The sequence below is a fragment of the Ammospiza caudacuta genome, chromosome 5 (genome assembly GCF_027887145.1).
Source record: "Ammospiza caudacuta isolate bAmmCau1 chromosome 5, bAmmCau1.pri, whole genome shotgun sequence".
NCBI lineage: Eukaryota > Metazoa > Chordata > Aves > Passeriformes > Passerellidae > Ammospiza > Ammospiza caudacuta.
Window position 1 is genome coordinate 16,691,730 of NC_080597.1, and position 25,794 is coordinate 16,717,523.

A 25,794-nucleotide genomic window follows, 5' to 3' on the forward strand; every position below is an offset into this window, starting at 1 on the left:
TTGTGGTTCTACTCTAAGTTTTGAGTTTGTTTTGCTGACAAGCGTTTTGTGGCTCGTGGTATTTCGTTGCATATGGAATACATGTTCTCTGAACCCTTCTGAACTGTGTGTCTCCTGCAAATGACTTCAACTGATGCCCTTGGGGATCTTTTGTAGACATAAATTGCTATATTTCTGTTACTTGTTGCCCAGACACCAATTCAATGAGGGATTCATGCTGCAGAAGTCCCTGAATTAGGAAAGAATCTAAAAGTATTGCAAGAATAAAGGAATCACCATATTTTTAATACATTAAAAATCTGTAAATGGCAACTACAACTGTAGCAAAACACAAATAACTAGTTATTAAAAAACCACTTTTTTTTGCATGTTTATTTTTCCTCTCAAATTTTCTAATCAGTCAATGTAGAAATTACATAAGACTGCTATTGTGTTAAAAAAACTGGCAGAGCCTTAATTTGAATAAAATTTTAGGTCTATGGGATTTTTGTTTTATTTCAAAGTACCTTCCTCTGAGACTTATTAAGACACTCATTGTTTCAAGGCAAGATATTTGATGTTTGTAAAGCATATTAGATACTTGCTTTATATTAAAAAGGCAATCATTGGCTTCACAAAGAAGCATACAAATACCTTTTTAATTGAAATCTTTCCATCTCCCCTGCTTTCAAGTCCCCAAAGGTACCAAGCTATGAATTTCAATGAGGGCTTTGCAAAACAGTATTTAATTAGTGCTTTTCTGTCAGCCTATCTTCAATCACCCATCTAACCATTCTTGTTTCTACAGAGACACACAGCAGCAATTTAATATTATACAAAAGGAGGAACATTCTCTCATAGATAAGAGTTTAAAACCTATCAGTTCAACCTACTTTTGGTATGGCTGTTCTCCAAACCCATACAAAATGGTGTCTGTTCTTATTATCCATTTAAAAAAAAAAAAAAGGGGAAAAAAGGGAAAATTAATAATAATAAAAAATCTGCACCTGAAGGAATGACATGCTTAAACAGTAGCAGTCTATGATATCATTGCTGCATTTCAGCTGTGCCTCTAAAAGTATCATCAGGAAAAAGTGGGACTAATGTTGATTCACAGCACATGATGCAGATGGACACAGGATTCTGACTGGCTTGCAGACATTCTTCAGGCTCTTTCAGTCAAAGATTAATTGGTCAGTTCTATCCCCAGCTGAAGAAGCCTCTTGCATTCCTTGCCAAGTAAACCCTAACACAGCCTCTCCTATTGCTTGTGCCTAAAAAGGAAAATGGCCTCTAAGCCTGGATGCAGTAATTCTTGATGTTATCCTCTTTCAGTGGGACTAGAGCAGGGTGATACACCCAGGCTCCAAACCTCTAGTGCTTCAGAATGCTGGTGTTACACTACAAAAAACTGCAGTGCTTTACCTAGATTAGGCACATCAGACATCACCCCAATTTTCTACATTGCCGTGCTACTGAAGTGTCATCAAATTTCTGATGCTTATCTTAAAAGATTTCTACATGCAGTTTCTCATAATCTTCAGAGGAATTAGAAAGTCCTTACTGTGAATGATCTAACTAAAATTTTAAAAATCACTTCTTTATGAATATGTTATTCTGAAGCAAAGTTGGTTTATGGCAGAGACACAAGAGACACACACATCCTTCCTGGTGGTGAATGGAAGAAGGGGAAATGAATAATGAGATCCTGCATACACATCAGGTGGAAAACATGGCAGTACAAACAAGCTACCTGCAATAGAAATAACTTCTATTGATGATGCAGAGTGATACTGCAGGGTTTATATATGAGGATGATTAGGATACAGTAGAATGTATGGAATAAAGTAGCATCACAGCAGACAAATGCTGCTTGGACTGCACCCTGGAAATGTTCAGCTTTTGGAGTAAATGGAACCATTCAGGTGAATGCTTCCATATGATGACTTTAAACTTGATTCAGCATGAATAACAATTTCTTGTTCTGACCAGGGGTCAGAAATGAAGGAAAAGGGATGCCACCAGAAAATAAGAATGAGGAATTTTAAAAGATGTGATAAAGGACATTTGCTCATACTACACCTATGTTTTCACAATACTTTTCCTTCTTTCAATTACCTTCTTAACATGAAACTAAATACATTCAGAAACCTGAAGATTAAAGCAGTACATATTTTTAAAATCCTGATTTCAAGCAGAATGGGGAAAAGGTGTGATAGTATCCAGAAATAAGAATAAGACCCATGAGGAAAGCTGACAGCATGACATGAATTGCTCATTATGGTAGACCTTGCTGTCCTAATCTTAGCTACAAGTAGTGAGTATCAGGACACTAACTTTGATAAAGAGGGAGCAAAGGATAAAATGAAAGTAGCAGTAAAAGCCACAAAACACCACAGGAGGGTGCTACACACAGTCACTGTATTCTTCTGGCAGGAACAGCTAAAGGCAGCATGACTGTGTTTTCCATAGAGTTGAAAAGCAGCAGTAAGTCCTTTTCCCTCAGAGCATCCCAAAATAAATCCATTTACTTATAATCAGAGACTCAAAACCAAAAGGCACTAGTTATGTTAGCCTGAGACCCATTGGTCATAATGGTACTGACAACTGGGCCAGTTGAGAACACAAGGAGCAAAAATTACCTTAGCAAATGACCCATCCAATGCAGAGAGTTTAATAATTGTATAAATATTGCATGGTGCTTACACTGTGTCAGATAATAACTCCCCTCTACCATCTATTCCTTACATGCTTAATATCAACACATCTTCAGAAAGCTCCAGGATTCTCAGAATAGGGTTGGTATATGAAGGGATTTACACTTTTTTGAATCAGCATATGACAATACACTTTCTATAAGCACAGATAGATTTTACTGTGCCCAGATATGTTTTCTTTCACACTTCCCACTTTACTTTTCAGTAGCTAAACAAACCCAGAGCGCTGCACTACATACAATACAACACATTTCCCATTAATTACTTTTACTGAGGCTATTTACAGCAATTTAAAAGAAAAAAAAATTAACTATTCATCCCTCTTCCAAGAGATTTTTGCTAACTTTCCAGGGTAGAAGGGTAGAGGCTACTCCCTTCTATATCCCAGTGAGGGTAGGAAAGCTCATCAAAGCAATCTGATGCATCTTGTGGGTTCCTGGAAATAGAAAATTGCATATGTGGAAATAGAAAATTTCTTTAAAAGTGTCCTCTAGTACAATGGAGGGTCCCTTGCCCAACTGCTCAAGTATGTACGCTGCCCAGAACCCATCTCTTCATTGCCTCATCTCAGTGGAGCTTCTGTTCAGGGCCCTTGGGGACAGAAGAAAAGGACATACTAACCCACAGAGATAGTGGAACTTCTGGTCTCTTCTTATGTAGGAAAAGGGAAGATAATGCAAGGGACACTTCCAAGCAAGGGTCTGGAATTTTTCCTTCCCGCCTCCCTATTTCTTTAACATCCCTCATCCCTTTCTCTCTCTGATCCCAGTCTAGTTATATCTTCCTGAGTTGGTGCTCTTTTTGTTGGGCTTTCTTGATAATTTCCCTAATCACAGAACCATAACTTATCTTAAATTGGACGGGAACAATCAGGATCACTGTTTCCAGCTCCCAAATTAATGTCATGTTGGCCAATATCTACTGCATTTCCAGATCTGTTCTAATATCCCTTGCAAGTTACTGCTCCAATTTTCTTCTCTTTACTTACAGAGTAGTTACCACCTGCACCTTCACTTTCTCTACAAACCCCCCTTTCCTTATTTCTCTCTTATATAGAACTTCTCCCTCTTCTAGGAGTCCACCTGCTGCTGACTCTTTGACCCTGGTTGCACATCAGCATTTCCACACTCTACAACAACAAGCCTTGTTTTGTTTTGTTTTTGGAGACTTGTGCCTCCACCTGTTTCTATACCCTCTTGATGAATTCCAGTTGTTTTTCAGGGATGTGGTGAAGGGGAAACAAGACTTAGCTCCTCATTCCCTTCACCTGATTGTAGTGTTCATCACTACTGGGAGCATCACAGTTTGTTTCAAGTAAAAGCCAGCGTGTGCTGTAGGAAAATCCCACACTGCCCATAAATTGAAGTATCTCTGTCCAGAGGTATTGGGGTAATGTCGTTTCCTAGGATCACAGCTCTAAAGCACCCTGGGATATTACAGGATGAAAGGGGCTCTATTAAAAAAATAGGTAACTACCTCAGAAGCTGCACCGTGAGGAAACAATGCATAGCCACGTCTTAAAGTAACTTCTGGCCTACTAGTCCACACAGGAATTAAAAGTTAATGCAACAAGCATGGAGACAGCAATATAAGCAGGACAGAAAAAGGCCTAGAATGCCAGGAAATAATGTCAACATGCAAACTAAGATGCAGTCAGCAGCCCTGCTTTCTGCAAGGTGAAATTCTGGTGCTTTTGGCTCTATTGGGGTATGACCTTGCTCTGAGAAAGCCATCCAGTACTAATCAGAAGTGGAAAGCAGGATACAACAGAGATGTGGAATAAATGACCTGGTGACTGAGAGCAAATGCCATAAAAAGCAGTGCTAGTGGGAGAGTGGAGGTCCTCAACTCACCTGGTCAATTTGCTGCTAAAGCAGTATCAATATAGAAGCTCACAAATAATTTAACAAAGTGAGAACACATCTGTTGCCTAATAAGGTGTGTAGAAACGTGTGTTTTTCCAATTCAAACGCCACTGTCAGAATTTCATTCCAAAGGAGATGTACAATTACTCTCCCATACTCCAAGCTGGAAGCACAGAATTAGGCAAATGCCTTCAGAGAAGCTTCTGTCAGCCTGCAATGAATACCTGTGGTCCCTATCACTCTAAAAATTTGACAGCTGAATTTTGTTTCTAACATTGTCTGAACATACCACAAGGAAAAACCATGCATACAATGCTACTTTCACAGGAGATAAAGTATGGCAGTGATAGCTACCACATAGACTTTTTCCCTCCAGACTTTTTCTGTAGGGAATGGAGTTTGGATGGGAAGAAAAGGGGAACAAGATCTTTCAGAAAGCGATGCAGAAATACTAACTACAGAGAGGACATCCCATTTTTTGACATTCAATTTAATAAATAAAGCAAACGGGCTGCTTGTCACTCTATATCCTCCACAAATACTGGAAATGCAAACTGTCTGGGAAGAAGAAATAGAATGCTCTACCCTGGTATGTGCACTAATTTGCTAACTGCTCTGTGGCTTCAATCCAGCAAAACACTTAAGCACATGAATAGTCCCAACAACAAAGGTCTGAAAGACTGCCCATACATTAAAGTAAATTGCAATGTAGGCACAAGCCTCTCCCTTGCTTTCATTAAAGCCTGCAGAACTCAGTGAAGAAAATCAATGCTGCCTCCCTTGGGTATAGCAAGCAAGGAGTGGGGTCACAGCAGCCGCTTTCAAGGATAGCTTAGGCAAACGTATTTACGAAATGCATGCGTATTTGTATGCACAAATTTTAAATATACATACACTGGTGGTATAACACTGTTTTCTAGGCCAAAAAGAAGAAGAAAAAAAAACCAAACCCAGCTTGTTTTCTAGTTGAAATACAAAAGGGCTATTTAGCTATGAAAAAACTTCCAAACTTTTTACTGGGCTTGCTTTTATGGTTAGACAGTTTGCCATTCTATGCAAACAAAATATGTTGCTGTGTTTTCCCTGAGTTTAGTTCAGAAGAGGAATCTGAATAAAATGTCAGCCTGAGCCATGGATTGTAGCTTACACAAAACAAATGTCAGGGTTCAAGCGGGTGTGATGATAACATTTGGTGGGGGCACAAGGGAGAGAGAGGAGTGATTCACAGTCTGGAAGGCAATATTGCAGGGTCTAGGTCAGGGGAGAAGTGAGAGCTGCTCAGGAAGGATGGGTGTAGCATGGGATGATGAATATTTTGCCATTTGAGAAAAGTTACCTGCGATCAGAACATTTTCTGGTTACCTCAGGGGACAAAATCCTGACAACAATATTACCAAAAGGACTGTTTTAAAGCATAGTTATAATTTCTGCTTTTACTGTCACTAGTATTTACATTCCTCTTGCTTCTCTGTTCAAATGCTAGGACCAGCACCTAACACAGACACACAGTGGGCATTTCTGGGAAAATACATCTTCCTCAAAGCAGCAAATTTGATCCCATTCCTGTCACAAACGGTTAATTTTTTTTCTGGGGCACTCAGCATCAGATTTCATGTGAAGGCACCTGAAATAGCAGTCCTATGTTATTAGCCATTTAAGACCATGCTATCAAGAACACAATGAGTGGAAGTCTAATCTGCAAGTTGTACTTCAGAGATGAATGAAATGTTTACAGGGCAATAGTGGTGTGAAAGTGGAAGAACCTGCTTCTTTCAGAACTCTATATGCTCTGCTGGCACATTCAGGGTGAGAAACATCCACTGTGTACACAAACCACACTGGTGCTGTCACATCACTGCCCTTTTTCTGTGCATTGAGGCTTATTTAGCATCACAGTATAGTTTCTTTACCCTAACAGTAGTAGGCTCTCTTCTGTGCCAAAGTGAAGAGCATCACCTGTTTATAGCTCTGCTCTTTTAACATAATAATCATTAGTAGCATTTGGGAGTTGTAGGCTGTGTAATTGCTCTGCAAGTATATTCTTCAGGACTGAATTACCTTTAATCTACTTAGTACCTCTTGGCTTCTTTCTTGCTTTTTACTCTCTTTCTCACAGCTCTGCATAGAATCTAGAGTCACTTCTCTCCTATAGTTTGGTAAAATGATTTGCTAATTTCTTCAGCAGGAAGTGAATTGTAGCACTGTTATTCCTGACTTTCTCTACCTGAGCAATGGTGCAACTCAAAGAAACAATGACGATTTGCTTCATCTCCTGATTCAATCTCTCCTGTTGGCAGATGTACACAGTCTGGTGATGCCTGTTCAAATCCTACAGAAACTGCTGGGACTCTGTGGGCTTCAGAACCAGTCTGATCAGGCTTGGATCTCATCTCCACTTCAGAGAGAGCACTACAGCACTGACTGGAGCAGTCTTTGGCCTCTATAGATTCCATAGGCTAGAAATGGTGTATTATTTCATCCTAGTCACCATGTATACACTAATTGGAGTTCCATTTCTTATTAAGAGCAAGGAGGTGAAAAGACAGAATGAGTGAAGATGGAGATGCATTGGCAGAACTGCACACGGGAATAAGCTTGAGATCTGCTAGCAGCATATCTGGTTTGTAGCAATCCCTGGCTTTAATGATTTAAGTAAAGAAAGGTGAAGAAAATCCTTAGGAATCTACAAGCTGTTTGCCAGAGGTCAGCAGAAGACTAAACAGAGTGCAGTCAATAGTGCTGTGCTTGTGAGAACACAAAAAATAGAATTCTTCTTGATAAGCAGCTGTATTTGATTTCTATACTTTGATGAAAAGCATCAGCTAAACACTGAACATGGATTTTAATTTGGGTGGTATTTATTGGTGGTCAAGGTAAGCAGAAAAAAATAGCAGTGTTTTTCCTGACATCATGCCATATTGAAAAGCAAGGAAATCCTGATTCTGCCTGTAAATAGGACTCATGGAAATCCAAAGAGAGAATAAATATGAAAAAGGAAAAATGAGATGTCCTTCAACACAGCCACACTTTGGTTCACAAAGTTGGTTTTGGGACAGCTCAACTTTGTATAGCTCGGTACAGAAGTATCTCCATGAAATGAGTCATAAAAAACACTAAGAGAAAACAAGGCTTTTGCAGGTGTTTTGGAGGAAATGAAGAAACAAAACAACCCCAAAAATATTTAACCAAATGACATATAAATAAGATGGGGGTATATTTATTTACATTTTGGGTTTAGGCACTTGACAGCTAATAGGAACAAGTGAATTTGATGGACTTTCTGAAGTGCTACTACATATAAACTACAGCTAGGTTAAACAAATCCACATTCTGGACAACAGGAAAATTCCTTTAGCCACCTAATATAACTTTTGCATAAAACCAACAAAAACAACATAAAAAACACAAAAGAGCTCTTCTGCTCCCACCAGGGAGGATCCTTAAGATCCTTTTAAAGGCCCTAATTACTGAGTATTACAACTGCTGTTCTTTGGTTTTATTGTTTTTCTGGCATTTTACTTTGCTGTGAGACTATTTTATGGAGCATTTTGGCAGCTCCTGATAGGCAATCCTCCAGATTATTCAGTTTTCTTTGGGCCAATAAGTGGTCAGTTTCTCTGAGAGACAGTATGGCAGTGACAGCTCACTATCTCCTTTGGGAATTCTAGGAAGATTGAACAGCACACGGTATTCTGAACTAATGCCAAAGGCTCAACAGTCCTGTTTAGGTCTACACATGCAGCAGTTTCAAAAGAAATCTCCAGGGAAATGTACAACTCAGGACTCAAGTATGAGACACAGATTAGCTTAGGAAACTACAACTCCTGCTTTAAAACAGCTCATTACAGGTTTGTTTGTATTTTTTATGATATGTTTTTCAGACTCAGATTAGAGCAGAACAATTAAATAGCCATTAAGTAAGTGTTTAGGCCAAATGATAGCTTTTTCTGGGAAGCTTAGAGGGAGCTCAGAAAGCATTTTATCTGGAAAGGTGAGGAGCAGAATCCCAGCCCGGGAGAAGAGCAGGCAGACAAACAGCTGCTGCTCAGGCAGGCCAGTTTCACCTCCAGCACTCCCTGGATGTGCCCTTCAGCAGAGCTAGCAGGACCCTTTGGGTTTGTTCTGCTCATTTTTTTCCTGCAAAGCTCCCCCAATACTGAGATATTTCACCTGTGAAAGGAAACTGGATTCACAGACACTACCAGGAACACCCTCCTGCACCCAGCAAATCAGGCTCCGTGTTTGAGCTGCTCCTTGCAGCAGCCTCTCTGCCCGATGAGAGTTTCATGGGTTCTCAGTGCCACACAACAGCCACCCACAGAGGCAGACAAGGCTGCCTAAACGCCGCTTCCACACACTGCCAATGACAATGTCTCCACAAAATAACAACAACAACAACAACAACAACAACACAGAAAACCAGAAAAATCAACTAAAATCAACTACTTCAGAGAACAAAATCTGGCTAAGTGACAGAATACACTTCTTTCAAAAAGAATGCTGGCAACATTTTGTTGGCTTGTTCAGGTGGCTGTATTCCTCCTTGCTTCTCAGAACCTATCCATTTCCAATGTCAATTTTGCTGCCTTCCCAGTACAAAGGCACCGTGCAGAGAGTCAACAGTCATCCTGAATTTCAGTGAGAAGTCAAGCTGCCTGACACCATCAGGAATTATTCAATTTACAACACTGAGCCAACAGAGAACAAAGCGAACAAAAATGTGGGAAGGTGGGAGAGAACAGGATTTGTGATATCCACTGTTATCCACTGGGTTCCCTGTGCTACACTTTGACCTCCAAACATGTACACATAATTCATCAATCACTGATGTTAGAGTGCACCAGGGATGAAAGATAAATTAAATAACAGATCAACAGAATGGGGTTCAGGGTATCTGCATTCTATTCATAGTAGGAGCATACATAAAAAGAGACACTCAGCTTAACAAAACAGATTTTGTGAAATCAACACAGTATCAATTAAACTACATGTACTGACAAATGATCCCTTCACAGGTTTTCTGGAAAGTTCTTGTGATTTCTACAGCCTTCCTGTGTAACTCTAGGCAAATTATTTACCTTTCTGTCCCTCACATCTATAAGTTATAGCACATAGTGTAGGTCCTCTTTCAGAGTGGAGGTAGTTTTTGTAAACTCCTGCGACATCCCCTAGCCAATTAGGAATTAGAAAAGCAAGTAACTAGGAGTTCACTTCTGAAGAAGCAGAAGGAGAAGAAATACACAGCATAAGAACATGCACATTCCTGCTTTCCCATCTTGGCATTTGTAGCCTTACAAGGAAATGTCAGTTTAAATAACCAATTCTCATTACACTAAATACTGAAATGCCAAAACTGATCATGTGGATTTCTGTTAAAAATTAATGTTTTAGCAAGAAGGCTCTGAGCTTTGGCCTTTCTAGACTTTGCAGTTTGATATGGATTGAAGATAGCAGCTATTTTTCCATCCTCTGCCCATGTAAAGTGTAGGCAGAAAATCTGCCAGCTCTGATAAATCAGCTGTGTAACACAATGCTTGCAGCACTGAAGTGGATAACACGGGTTTACATGGCATGTGCAGTGATTTAGCGAGCTATAAACACAGAGAACTTTTAAAGAAGGTACTCCATATCAAAGGGGGCCAAAAGTGCTGCGGCTTTTACTCCAAGGTGAATGTTTTATGATGGAACAAGAGAAGAAAGATTACTTGCAGCTTCTCAGCCCTGATAAATCAGGCACAGCCTTTGGAAAATGATTAGTCATACTATGCATGGTGCACAAAACTTAGGTTAATTGATTTGCTGCACAAGCTCAATGCTTTTATCAATAATGAACATAGTTCAGATGCTCTCCTCCCCCTGTTACACTTAACACCTCCGTTTCTGCATTTCTGAAATCCCGGGAGCAGCAAAGCAGGGAAATCATCCTGATGAGTTGCTCATGATTGCAGGTTGACTTTGCAATCTCAGCACACAATCCCATTCCACTGAGAAAAAAAAAGATTCCAAAGACACTGCTACCATGACTGTCCTGTGACTATACTGTGGCTTATACAGGAGAGAAGTTACCTAAATGAAAACTCTAAGGGAGTAGACATTGGAAAGAAATTTTACTGGTGGGACAGGGAATTAAGGAGAGAAAAGAAGTATAGATTTTTGCCTTACGTTGTTTCTCACTCTTCATTTTCTATCTATTCTCCTCCTCTTCACCTCATTCCCATTTGGCTGGCTGTTTCTCTTCCTCCTCCTCTTATTTTCTGTTTGCCTGACATACCTTTGTCTCACTCCCTTCTTCTTTTTGTTTCCTCTTAAAAATATTTCATGGTGTTCCTACAAAGTTCCTGCTATGAAAGCATTCACAGTGACTTATAAGGTATAAAATTTAACAAAGCATGCAAGTATTCTTAGGCTTGAAATATATATGACTATTAAATACATGCATCTCTCTTCTTATTTCAATTAACTCCTAAATTAATTCAGAATAGCTCAGAGCAACCTCAAACACAACTACATGGAACTGAATAATTAATAGAACCAATAAAATGCATGCCACATACAGGAGGCTAGCAGTTATTATGAACAGGTATTTCCTATTCAGATCTTGAATTTCTCCTGGTTTATAACCAGAAGAAATGCAGTATATATATAGCAGTATCAGGTTTGTAGTAGTATCAGTCCCTAGAGCTCCTGCTGGATCACAGCTGAGATTTGTCATGGATAGCAGAGAAGAGGAACAGTGCCTGCAACACAGTCTGTGACTGATTTCTCTACACAGTGAAAACCACAAGCCATGCAGAGACTACAGCAGGTATGAAAGATGCTGAGCATCTTTACATAGTACTCAGAGCAGGCCCTGCATTCAGAGAAAGACCCATGACAAATACAACATATGGTATATACTTAAAACAGAGTCCATTTGTTGTGCTATGTGTGTATGCAAGCTTTTATCCAGTATGCTCTGGCTTAATATTCTTCCCAGATCTTTCTCACCTGATGTTTCAGTCAACTGGATGATAGAGGCCTTTAAAAAACATGTCAGTTCTTTTATTTAGTATAATCTTCCTATATCCAAAGTAGACAGTATGAACAGAACATTGGTTCCCTTCCAGTGCTATTGAATGATTGAGTGTGAAAGCCTCTTTTGCCTATTTTCTCTTTTTAATTTTTTTCTTAAGGTCCTGCTTTCCAGTGTGTTTTCCCATTCGTGCGTGTAGTTTTCCCATCCTGTCAGCACTGCCAGTCACTCAGCTGCTGAGCTCCTGCCTGCTCATTGCACTTTCTGTCACACAGGTGTGGAGAGATTTCTGATCTGACTTACAAATCCTGTGCTGCCCCTGGCAAGCTGGCTGGCTGTCATGCTGCTGCAGGCTGTTTCAAACAGCTGCTCTTTCCAAGAGCACCTCCAGCTTAACTTTCCCCCTTTAGTTTTCATCCTTTCCACACCAAAAGGCACTGGCAATGGAACCATGCAAAAACAATGACTGTACCATTAAACTATTTTAGATCCTTGCTCACTGAGAAATTACCTGCATGTCCTAGTTTATCACTCAGTCATATTCAACTGTGCATTTACTGTTCAAGCAATATATCCACATGACTTCTAGATTACCTACCAGCTGATGTTTCCTAGTTCATGTTGGCTATGATTTTTTTAGTGTTGTTATGTTTTCTGTTTTCTTTTTAAAATATTTATGCCTGTTCTGATCAGTATTCTTAAATCTGGTACCTGTTGAAGGACAGCTTCTGCACAATACTCTTGGAATTCAATTCCAGATTTTGGCAAAATCTGGACATCTGCTCTTGTTCCTGAGTGTTGGGAGACTTTCTTTGAGTTTCAATTAGCTCCTGACCTATTGTATCTTCACAACTGTTGCTTTTCTAGTGCATTCAATCTCAGCTGAAGCAAAGCAACAATAGGTATTGATTACTCAACAAAATTTGGTTTTCTTGCTGAATTAAAACTAATTCAAAGTCCCAGAAAATTTTGAAACAAAAGATTTTTCTTTTGGAAGGCAAGTGAGCTAAAAAACCAAAGTAGAATGTGCAGAGACTTGGTCCCATTTTGCTGAGTGAAAGTATGATATGAATCTGAATTTGTCCCTAGGAACTCAATACAGGACTGCAATCAACTTTACTTGGCTGTATTTAACTCTGCAACTTGGTATATACTGAAAATCTATCTTGATTTCATGTCACATGACATTTTCTCACATCCTGGTTTCTGTCTGGACTCCTCTGAGCAATAGAACTGCAGCTGCTCTCATGGATGGGATCTCTCCTGCAGTTCAGACACAGTCTTTGACAATTCTATAATATTTACACTTCCATTTTCTTACATATAAATGGAAGATTGCAGCCTCAGGTTTCAGATGCATTTAAAATTTTTGTAAGCCAAAAGTAGCATGCCTTTGTCTCCATCCTAAGCATTTAAGCTGACATTTACTGCAGGTCCTAAGTTAAAAGCTAAGGGGAAAAAAATCAACAAAATAGTACAGAGAATTTTGATACTTAAAATTCTGCTTTTGCACTTTTATTTGGACAGGCTTAGTTTAATCTGATAGTGTTTAGTCCTTAGAGGGCAGCTACAAAGAGGGTGGAGGCTCTCTTTTTGCAAGGAGCCACAGGGAGAAAAGATAAAGAGCAATGGTTGCAAGTTGCACCGACCAAGGTTTTATCGATCTTATGACTGAAGAAATACAATTTTTACAATGAGAATGACCATTCAGTGAAACAGCCCCCCCAGGAACATAGTGGAGTCACCATCTCTGCTGATGGCTGGTTTTCAGGATGTGACCAGACAGGGCACTATTTTCATCCAGGCTCCCTTTTCCACAGAAGGCTGGAGTTCCTTTCCAACCTGGGCTGTTCTAGGATCCTGTGAGACTGCTTACTATCACATCTAGCCCTAAACTTTCACCTAAAACTGATTTTGTGATTCTATGATGATTCCTGCTTCCCCTTACAGCTGCACCTAAGTCAGGTTACACTTAAACTGGTTTTACACCAGTTTCATTTTACTCGTCCCAATCATCAGTCATTTGTATACGAAAGGAGGGAGATCAGGTCTAACAGAAATTACTTTTTACTCATACCAGTTAGTTTCACTTGTTGCATCTTCCTTCCAGACAAACTAAAACCTCTTTCTATTCCAGAGGAATAGAGAAAGAAAATGCAAGGTACCCTTCACACAGGCAGCTGGAGCAAAGAGCCCTGGAAATGAAAGTACAGCAATTTTTGTGGGTTATACAAAGTTTTAAAAAGTTATACATTTCTAACAGGGCACAGTGAGATTTCAAATAGCTTTTCTATATCTATATTTCCTATATTATGTGAAAGATAATAAATGAAATGTTTTATTCTAAATGTATCATGGGAACATGTAAAGAGACAAGATTCAATTACACTTATGTCATAATGTGTGCAGTTTTAGGAAAAGGCTTCCAAGATCACACTAAGTTTGTCCAGATAAAACTGCTGCTGTCTAAAATGCTTTCCTATTATTTTATCTATGAACTGATTTCCTTTATAAAATTTTCTTTACACACATTCCTTTACACTCATATTAGAATTCCAATTAAAATAAGATAAATAGGATTGTTCTGTGAATGGGACACCTGCACTCAGGGTAGCCATGGTGAAGCATGTTCAGGTGGAGTAATTTAACTGGTTACATCATCATGGAAGAGCTTTCATAGTTGGGATGAGAAAGTAGTACTTCATAAAGTCTGGAACAGTGCTGGCAACACTTAATTTTTTAAAGTCACCCTTCCACATGAATTTAAATACGAAGAGATGATTGTGCTTTCTGTAGAAAAAACACCTCTGTCCTCTAAAATGCTTTGCAGAAATTCTGAGTCACAATAACCTTCTTGTCCACAGTCCCACAAGGGATCAGCACCAGAGATGGGAATAAAGAATCCCAACTGTAACACCTCCTTCAGTGACTCGGCACAGCGCTTCCTCCCAGGGAGTCCTTACACATTATTCTGCCACTACAAAATTGCACTGAACTAAGAAAAAACATGAAGAATAAAAATAAATCATGGAAAATAGGAAGGAAAAAAATTGAACAAAGATGGCTTTGTAATCCTCAGAAGAAACTCAGTAGTTTGATGACCAATGGACTCCTATGCTACTACTGCAAAATTAACAAGGGTTTAACACATAATCAAGTTTAACAAGTTTCTGTGTATCAGCAAAAGCATGATAAACCATCCCAGAGGCTTGCTTAGCAAGTGCGAGACAACACAGCTTAGTATATTTCCTTTTCCTATGGGTCTAAACCTACACTTTTAGTACAGAAAGAGACAAGCTGGTTTTGAGAATCTTGTTAAGTTGTGGTAGCTTGACTTTATGTCAAGTTCCCTAACTCTGCTAAGGCTAATGGGATAGGGGGAGATGAAAAAGGATTTCCTTGCTAAGCAGTGTTTTAAAAGACTTGAAAGTGACAGTGATAACTGTGTAAAAAGCTTTTTTTTTTCACCACTTGATGAGACCACCATGATTTCAGCCTTCCATAGCCTGGTACTTCTCCACCTCTTCTCATCTCCACATGTAATTGCCACTCCTAATTCACCTGCCTTTTCAGCCTACTTGGTGCTTGCTATATAAAACCATTGCAGTAAATGATGAGCAGACATAAGACATAGTTATTAATATAACTATGCCAGATGTAGACATCCAAGAGCTGGAATCTAAAGGGGCTGAAGTATTCCTAGCCACAGAGCTCCTGAAGTATGTTGCTTCTAGGCAAAAACCCTTTGTGCTTTAGGAGACTTGCCCCTGGGGGTGGGGCTCAGCTGGGAATTTGGGCTGGTGAGGCAGTTTGCAGCCAGGGCTCCTGCCCACAACACCTTATGTAGTTGTAACAAAAATGGGATGTGCCCAAGCCTTTGCTGTGAGCTTCAGTGGAGATACAGGCACTCTGTCTATTTTGTCTACCTACAGGCACAAGTCTACTTTAATACTTTTTAAGCCCAATTTAGATTTTTCACCAGCTTTCCTAAATTAGGACTTTAAGGATCTGTCCCAAGGCTTTGTTGAATTAGGGATTTTGGTTTATCATCACATTCAGTTAAAACGTGCTGTAACCCACTAACCTGACTCGGTCACAGCTAGTGTACGATAGAGATCTCTACATTTATTAAACACATGCTCCCTCTGGAGCTGGAGATGATACAGTCAGTAACAGCTGTTTTATTCAGGTTGCTCTTTAAGTCATGAGGAAACACACACAACCTTGTCTCTGGTATGATTCCCAGTGTTCATACCCCCTCATGCAATTAAGATATACAAAGATAAACAACTGATAAGTTCTCCATAACTTCTACAATCTATTCTCCCTACCATTCTCTCTCCCTGTTCTTGCCATCATTATTGCGAGTAAACTAGCACTGAAATCTGACTCAGCAAAGCAAAATTCAGTTTTATGTGAAAACAAATGAGGTAAGTAGTACTGGGCATAGCATCCTCCCAAAAGATACTGGGACTAAACATAAGAAATCAGTAGGCCTGTAATGAAGACAGTGAAACAATGCAAATGCTGGGACACTAGAGTTTGCTCTGACTTTATTGAGAGCTTGGCCTCCCACTAGTATAAAATTATTATTTCTCTGTGGATCATTAATCCTTTTTGTCTACAAGAGATAATAACACTTCTGGATGACAAGCCAACGTGTCATTTGAGAAACAAGAACATAAATCCGCATCATGAGCTGCAATGCTCATGCTTGTGGGTAGGAGCACAGTGACACAAAACACCCCAAAAACACTGGAACAAGCACAGAGCATCTCTGGAAGCGGAGAAAATTCACAGAGCAGCAGATTCTCCTAAAACAATTTTAAGGAGGATCTCTCTTATTGGAAGACACCATTCTTTTGCCTGCTAAGTGCAAAAAGGGATGTATTCCTTCCTCTGCTCAACTCTCAACATCCAAAGCCCTTTTTAAACTCTTAAACCATCCCATGACTTGAATGTGCTGGTGAGCTCCAAGCATGTGATCAGTACCAGCTCTGCTGGTGCCTGAGACAGGTGAGCTGGGCCTGCAGACAAGGCATCCTTAGGCTTTGTGCTGCTCCCCTGCTTCTGAACACATCCCAGCTCCAATCATCTCCTAAGCACCTTGCAATGCTTCTGCCTTTTTTCCCAAGGCATTTGAAAACAGGAGGGGAAAGGTGGCAGCAAACCGCATGAAGACCCTTGTGGCCGATGGTTTGAGACTAGCTGAGTGTTTGGAGAGACTTTAGGTAATGTTCAGGACACCAACACTCTGTGACTGCACATGCATTTTACAGAGATAGAAATGCACCCACTCTGCAATGAATGGATCTTATTATGCACAAAGTCAACAAACTCGCTAAAGGGCTTTGGCAAGTCAGTTCCTTCGTGTTTGGATTGCAGTGCTGGCTGCATGGGGTGCCTTTGTCCACTCCAGCCCTGTTTACCAACAGAGGCACAGTCACAATATAGCCCTGGCACCATTCTGGATAAATACATTGATGTGTATTTTTGTGTTCCAACAGTTTCTGTAGCAGCGCTTACAAGTGAGAGCTACGAAAGCAAGTAAACACAAATATTAAAAAAGCCATTTGCTTTCTCACCATGCATGTTTACTGTTTGCAGTTCAGGCACCTCTGGCAAGTGAGAGAGATCATTTCATCTCAGTTCCTTCCTCTAGCATACCCACCTGATGTATTTCTGTTAGGGGATCATGACACTGCAGTGTAATATTTGCTGTTATTGTAAACTGACACTTTTGAAGAGCTGCAAACCATTTGTTCATAAAACACACTGCAATTCCCACTTGTCTATTTGGTAGTTTGCTTGGTTTTTTTCAGATCTAAAACAATTTTAATATATTGCTTCAAATTAAACATCCATATCTTATATGACATTTTCTTTGTAGACAAGTTAACACACATATATTTGCCATGCATATTTATTATATGCCCACAGCAGTCAGTAATCAAATCCACTCCCCTAGTCTTTCTGACAAACTCATAATCCTCATTGCCATAAAAGCACACCCTTTTCCTGCCATGAAACTATTCCTTAGAATAAACTTTTGCCTTTGGAGTCTCATTTTTCATTTATTTCATTAGTTTCCATCTCAGATAACTAGATTCTTTTTTTATTACAGCTGGGAATTTTTATAATGTGCAAATTGAAATAATGGTTGTAGCGCAGTACTCTGCAAGTGCTTTTCATTAAGCCTCCAGCAACTATTCCTTGCTCTGTTGATATCTCTGTGTCAGGGTTACTTTATGGTGGACAGAAATCTGGACAATTCAGGTTTAAAGAATGACAAAAAAACCTATTAGATAACAACCTCAAACATGCACTGGTTCTTTTAGCTTAATTGCATATTCTTATCATAATCAAAATACTTAAAACTTAATAATCATGCTAAAAACTGGACCTGCCCATAGTTATATATATTCCACAGTTATATATATTCCATAGTTCCATGATTCTGAAAGTCAAAATCACTACTTGTCATTACAATTCTGTTTAAGCAGACACACAGTGCCAGAAACACATCTACATTTCTGAGATGCTACATTGTAGCAAAACAACAATGTTTTGCTTTCTTATCAACAGAATGACTAAACTCATACTCTGTATTCAAGCATGATTTTCTGGTTAGTATTAGTCTCTTAAAATAGCTCAGAAGCATTTGTGTGGCCTTTTGAAATTTACAGCACTCTTGATCACCAGTCTCATCTTGTTACTTTGTCTTTCTGTATTGCTTATTGGTAAATGAGTTTGCTAGCATATCTTCCCACTGCTTCCAGGGTCACAGAAGCCTGAATGAACACTGAGAGAATCCACTTAATTGCAAGGATTTATGACTATGTTGTTTTCTTTTCTCCCTTTCCACTCAAACTTGTCTTCCATGTCTGACATCCATAGAAAAGGGAAAGCTGCTTATTCTAGTCCAAAACAGCAGCAGACAAGGATCACAGTTCTTTAGGGATTCCTTGTTTCTACTGCTAGTGCATAGGCAACAGAGAAACCGATTTTTAATCCACCCAAGGTCAGGGTACTGAACCACAGAAAAATCCAGTGCCAATATAGTATCAGCCACGATCAGTCTGCAATGAAATAATGAGCTACACAACTGGCAAAAAACCCCACAAGCTGTGTAACTTACACAGAAGTAACAAGCTGCTTGTTTGGATTTGAGATACCATGCTTTCTAAGGTGAAACACAGGCGCACCATTATCCAATAAACAGATTTTTAAGTTCTGGAAACTCAGAACCAGAAAGTTACTATCTGAAAATCCGTCTCTGCCTACACAAAGCGTCTGCTGTGTGAACCAAGTATAATTTGTGTGTCAAACCAAAGCCTGTCTCTTTGTCTTATTTATGGCTCTGCTTCAAGTTTGGCTAGCAGAGGAATCAATCAAATCCAACCAACCAGTAAAATGATTTTGGGAACTGTGGAGGTTTAAAAACAAAAAACCCAACAATCCCCAAACTATTTCAGCTTTTCTGACAGAGCATGGTTATTCTAAACAGCACATTTTACCCACTAAAACTTACCAATGGAGCGATGAATGCAGGTGTGCTGGTTATCACTCAGAAAAAAGCCCTCCTTGCACTGACATTCGTAGCTGCCCATAGTATTCACACAAATCTGCTGGCACCCTCCATTGTTATCCAGACACTCATCAACATCTAGAAGACAGAAGGAAAAAGAAATTCAGGGTAATGCACAGATTCAGAATACAAATCTAGAAGAGTGAGGAACACACAAAAAGGCATGCTGTAAATTAAGCTAATGAAGATTACTCAAATTAGTTAATCCAAATTAATCCCTCTAATTGTTTTTTCTGTATCCTACAGTTGAAGTTGAAATGAAAAAAAACCAAAACAAAACCCCAAACAGTGGGGAGAGGAATCTCCCTAAGTCTTCATGTATTCTGAGCTGCAAATTGATTTCCAGAGCACAATGAACATGAATAACCTAAAAAGGCTGTGACCCCATCTGCCAAGTGTGCTGTTGCACTCTGTCATTCCCACTCCACTTGGAAAGACATACTTCAGGTCTACAGTAACTTCTAGCAGGGATAGCAGGCAAACACAAAGGGCATTACTGGGTGAAAAGAGTCTTTATAGAGTTCTGGTCTTGAACAGAACAGCATGTTTCAATTACTGGAGTCATAACCCCCTACTTTGTCAGTTTGTTTAATGTTGTTTAGTGAAAAGAAGGCTTCTTAAATCTAAATGTTCCGTGTCTATATTGTCATTTTATATATATAAATATATAAAACCACAAAGGCAGCATTAGCTACTGGCTGTTTGAGGGCCTATGCTCCATCACTTCTCTTTGGTGTAACTGTTTTTAGGCTGTAGCGTTTAACAGACACCTATGTATCAGCACTGCCACTACTAGGTATCTGACCCACATTCAACTTTCCAATTTTCCTGTTTTGCTCATGAAAATGAGTCATGTCTATTTTTTTTTTTTTTTTTTTGCCACCTGAAAATTCCATGCTTTCCTTTTTTATGAAGACCCTTCAGCCAGTTAAGATATTTCACAGTATGTGCCAACATATCAGCAATGGAGTTGGTGTGTGTTTTGCTTTCATTTTATTTTTGGAAGGGGCAAAAAAACCACAACAAAGCTAAATTATCCACAACACTCCAAACCTCAGAAAAGCTGGCATAGCTCCTGCAGAAATTAATTCCACCAGGAGTGGCCACAACACAGTAAGGTAAACCCAAGCTGCTCTTGATGGTACTGCTGCAAGCAAGGCCAACTCCAGGCAGCCCTGAATGCAGGGCTGGCCATGAGCTCCAGCAGCTTGCTCAGCTATTGCTGTTTGTGCTGCCTTCATGTGACAGCAGTTGTAGCTCTTTCTCACAGAGAAAAAAGCTCTGGGGTAATTTACAGCAGCACCCAGGGAAACCAGGCAGTCTCATTCTGTCTTGAACTACAATGTAAGTGTGTAGACAGTCCTCCTTTTTTTTATTTACCAGGAAATGTTAAGTGCTATTGACAAATTTTCTGTATCAAAATCCCCCTTGCCCTCAGTTCTTCCTCTTTTCCAGATGTGAACATTGTCACAACCCAATCAGAGATTTTGGGAGTGTGGAGGAAAGGGGAAAGTGAAGACTTTCCTTGCCTACTCCTGCACAAGAAGGAAAATATTCTTGGTTAGACCCTTCCTCTGTCAGTCAGCAGGCCTTGCTGCCCTATCAGTGCCAACTCAAAGTTGCTCCTTCAGAACAGCAGCCTGGAATCTAGATTCTCCTTTTTGGAAAATTAGCTGAGCACTTACTGAAGGAAAGTCTCAGTTGGTACATGCACAAACCTCAAATTATGCTACAAAGTATGTGGTCTTCCCAGAGCTCTGTTTATGGCATCACAAAGTAACTCAAACAGTTGCCTTTCAACTCTCATGAATACTCTGAAACGAATGCATTGATTTGTAAACATTTTTTTTCTGCTCTTGATAGCAAATGCTAATCACTTACCATTTCCATAACGAGATCAATTTATCACCAAGCCCTAAATCCATATGCTAGAATAAAATTATTACAATCAAAACTCTTTAAAAGGATTTTCTATGAGGAATTTCTTCCAATTGTGTTCAATTGCTACTCTCAAAATTATTTTAGTATGCATTGATGAAGGACTTGAAGAAAGCAAACAGCTGGGATCTAGGAGTACTCTACACCAAACATATGCCTTGCAATGGATCTTGGCCTGATGGTGCAGGATTTACATGTTCTCAGGTCTCAGTCCTGAGAGTGGGTCAGGCTTTTTGTAGCACTTTGTATTACTGCAGTCTTAAAGGGCAGTATTGCTTACTATTCATCACACCAAGCAATCTATTGGACATGGATGCCTGGAAAATATTTACTGAATTCTTCACTTGGTAAATTTTCTTTCCAATAAAGTCACTTTATGATCAACCTATCAGTTCGTTAATAACGCAGTTGAGAGAACAGCATAAAATAATCTTCTGAAGTTATGCAAGAGAACTCCATTGACTCCAAGAAGCTCAAGCTTTGGTAGATCTGGCAGAGTAATTCCTTAATGTCTCTGAATTTTTTCAAATCTCACAAATGAAACACCTGCCCAAGGGCCTATTTATTTTTTTCATTGTCCAATTCTTATTCAGTGCAGCTCAATTTATCCACCTGAAAGTGGAAACATTGGTAGTGCAACATGGATGAGACTGAATTTAGGACCAGATTTTCTAGCAATTAAGTTCCACATAAACACCAAAATAAGTAGTCAGATTTTCAACAAAGCTTTTTAGCTCCAGTTTTGCTGACTCTCTACATGTCCAACATGGCTGTTGACTGTTTTGAAAAAAACTGACAGTAGATTATCAGGAGCTTTAATTGGTGCCAAATCTGTGTGACAGTTTATACCTGTACCCCACGGCCTAACTCTGGAGATTTGAAAAAAGTCACTTATGGCATAAAAGTGACTCAAACACCTACTCTAAGCCCCAACTAAACCCATATTAAAAACTTTAAAATTTATTAAGCACAAATACAAAGCTTACTTGGTTTATTACTCTATTCTTAATGAAACAGAATTTTTCTCTTCTTTTGAGCAATAGACAGGTCTTCTTTCATAAACTTTTACACAAAATCAGGTACCATTGATCATTCAGGATTGTCAGGAGACAATAATTCAGATTGTCTCTGAGGATGGCAGCCTCAAGGTAGAAGGAGCAAGTCTCCATTCTTTTAAACTGGTGTATGGAAGGTCAAATCCATTTCCCATCCTCCTTATATGACAAAAGTTTCAGCTTGGTCTCCCCACCTGATAGTGTGCTGGCTCCTAAAGTACATTATCCAGTTCTCATGGGAGAGTTGAGTCCCAAACCCAACTGATGCAGGAAGATTTCACCAAGTCTTTACAATCCAAACTCACTAAAGAATGTTAAATTATTCTCACCTGAGCTGAGCTCAGATGGTTATTCCACATGGCTCCCACCCTCATCCTCAAAAAGAGGATGAAGAACTAGTAGAGAGTGTATACACATCCTTAAGCCATCCTCTGTAATGCTCATCACAAAGAACTGTCCTGTGATTCTGTTTGCCAAAGCCAACTGCTGCTGGAAGCACCTAGAAATAGCTCAGTTTCCACAGCTTTTAGCTGCTCCTTACCAGCACAAATAAACAGCTCCGATCACCACCAGCACAAAAGCAAGAATTGCTGCTGCAGAATTTAGACCAGGGACAAACCTATGTTTGCAGGGAGGGGAGCCCCTGGACTTCAGAGTGGCCAGTCCTCACCAAGGAAAAGCAGGACCAGGGCAAGAGCCAGCTCAGGGAAAGGCTGGGAAAGGAGAAGGATCTTTCAACAGAGACAGAGAGATAACGGCTGCATAAATGCATACATATGTAGCTATATCTATATCTCTATATCAGAAGCATTATGCAAATGAATGCAGATTTCAATTTGCATAAGACCTCTAGCTTTTTGGCCCACTGCCTTCATATAATCAAACTCGTGTTCTGTACCTTAGTAAGATGAGATCCTCTGGAGAGTGGTAGTGTGGAACAGTATCAAAGGGTAGGAAATATTACAGTTGATAAAGATGAATGTTTTATGTATTAAATAAACAAATGTTTTCAGTTTCTCATTTAATTTATCTGATGAATTTTTCAAATTAACTTCACTGGTGTTTCACCCTGATCTGGCACAGAGCTTCCTGCAGTGTTTGGCCGAAAGAAGCTCTTTCAGCAGAGTGTCCTGTTTGGATACCACGGAGAAAGGTCTGCTAAGGGTACCTGAAACCAAAACCACGAGCAGGAAGACAAGAAGTGGAAACACTACACAGAGTCAATGCCAGGAACAGTATGTCCACTGTTTTCTTCCTCCCCTGATCTTCTCTTCCTTCCTTACGACATTTTTATGTCAGCATTTTCATGAACACTTAAGACCCTCAGAAATCTGAGTCTTCAAAATCACCAAAGCATTTGGGAACCATAGTAAAATGTACTTGCTGTTGCACCAAGACTTCCAAAAACAGGATTTTGACTCATGATCTAAGGAGCTGATCCTGCTATTTTTTTTCCTCTAAGCTACTCTTAGAAACTTTTGGAAGATATCTTTAAGATGCCTATTTAACCAGTGCAGAACATCATGACACAGAGATGAAGAACTGATAGCAATACTGCGGACTTGACACAAATGTTAGCAACAAAACACCACTTGGGATATTTTGCATTTGTAAGGGAAAAGATTAGCAACCATAGGCTTGGAAAATGTAAGTGCCTGATTCTGGAATTTTAAAATCATTATATTCTGAATATTTCTAGTCAGAAAGCTGGCTGAAAAGTCTAAATAAAATTTTTAAAAATCACAGTGTTGGATTTACTACTGTCATAATTATACCAAATTCACACCTAGCCCAGCATCTCTGACACTGTCTTTGTAGCTGATACTCAGGAGAAGACTGTAAAGATGGGACAATACAATTGCAGACATGTTCTTCCAGGTTTCAGCATCACACACCTATCAACTCTCCTAAGTCACTTCCTAGGCTATTGTCCTGCTGGGTCTTTCCTGTGTGATTTCTCTAATCTCCAATGAGCCCAACATGATGGGACAATCACTTCTGCAATTCAATTATGAGATTTAATTTTATTATAAGTTTTGTAAAAATTACATACTTTTGTTTATTTCTAAAATGCTGCTTCATATTCTGGATGAATGCCCCCAGATTCCATTATTGTGAGAAAGAGTAAATATTCATTCACTACTTACTTTTTCTGCATTTTTCTTCATCTTACAAATCCTCCCTAGCCTCGCACTGTCTCTCTCATCTATTCTGAACCCCGAAGCACAGCAATACACAAATAAGATAATCACAGAAACAATTCAAATTACTTCAGTATATCATGTTTAAAACCAAATGTGCTCATTTCTGTGAGTTAACCTTTAATGACAGCAGCATTTGGAACACACTCTTCTCACTTCTCTAATCCTCCAAGTACCGTGATGCTCTGTTGGAGTGGGTGTCTTGGAAGATGGGATCTCAAGATACCCATGTGAGTCCAAAGAGCAAATCTGGCATGTAGGAGTGGTATCAGATCAGAGGCTGCAGGCAGGTGCTCCTGCTGGAACGCTCCTACAAGCAGTGACACGCTGTGAAGGTAGGGAGGGAGATCCCTTGCAGCAGCTGAGGGGGCCATGGAAACAAGAATCACTGCTAATTGGAAGAGCTGCCAAACCATCTTCCTTAGACTGACTTCATATGAGCATGCAGGGAGAAGTATAGAGGCAATAGACATTGCTACCTATGTACACAGCATTTGTATCTCCAGCAGATCTGAAATCAGACTTCATCAAAAATTTAAAAGCTGGGCCTGAATTCTCTGTTATTTGCACATGAGGCTAGATTCTACTTTTGTCCCCTCCTTTCAGAAACTGAAAAATCTGGTGAAGAAAAGGAGAAGGAGCAGCACAGCCCTGAATTCAATGCTTCATTCACTCCCACAGTTGCAAAAATACCCTCTAGAGCCCTTGGTGAGAAAAGATGCACTTACAGAAGAGGGATCCTACAGTAGTCAATGTTTACTGAACTAGACATAAAAAACACCTCCCAAACCAACAAAAAGTGTGCAAAACTACCTGTCCCCAAGAAATAAAGCACATTTTGTAGATGGGAGACATAAAGAAACAATCACAAGAATGTTCATGGGTGATGAATACTACAATCATTTTTAAGTAATTGATGAATTAATTGATCTCTAGAACCACTCTTTTGATATGTACAAGGATAGAACACTTAAAGTGATGGCTGCGATCTGTCCTGGAGAATTCAGTCTTTTAATGGGTTACAATCACCTATCCACTCCCACTCAGCACCCACTGACTGGGCATCTTGTTTGCCTGCACAACTTGAAAAGGATGCTTCAAATCTTTTCTGTAGTTATTTTCTGACACACAGTGGAATGTCTTAAATTTCACAGTAGGCAAACACGGCGTAAAAGCAGCTGCAAGAGACTTCTTTGCTCTGTACAGCCTAGGAAACACACACGTAACTCCCAGTTTAACTCTGCTGCATGTGATTGCTGCCCACTTGCTGAGCTGAAAGTAACAGCCCCATGGATATTGCGTGGATGTTGCATCAAGTTCAACTCTCTTGATGTTGTTTGTCCTTTCTTAATCAACTGGGCACCACTCTCTCTCTCCTCTTAAGACACCAAAACCATTTTCACAGCTTTTAGCATTTCCAAAATAAACATCCATATCCC

The 25,794-nt window shown here is 39.6% G+C and overlaps 1 protein-coding gene across 1 annotated transcript in view; it reads right to left on the reverse strand.

The window, feature by feature from the left end:
* Positions 1 to 25,794, reverse strand: part of SCUBE1 (signal peptide, CUB domain and EGF like domain containing 1) — a 189,225-nt gene that overhangs the window by 118,240 nt on the left and 45,191 nt on the right. The window contains exon 4 of the mRNA XM_058804924.1: positions 19,105 to 19,239. Within this exon, the coding sequence (XP_058660907.1) occupies positions 19,105 to 19,239 (135 nt within the window). The remainder of the gene's footprint in view (positions 1 to 19,104; positions 19,240 to 25,794) is intronic.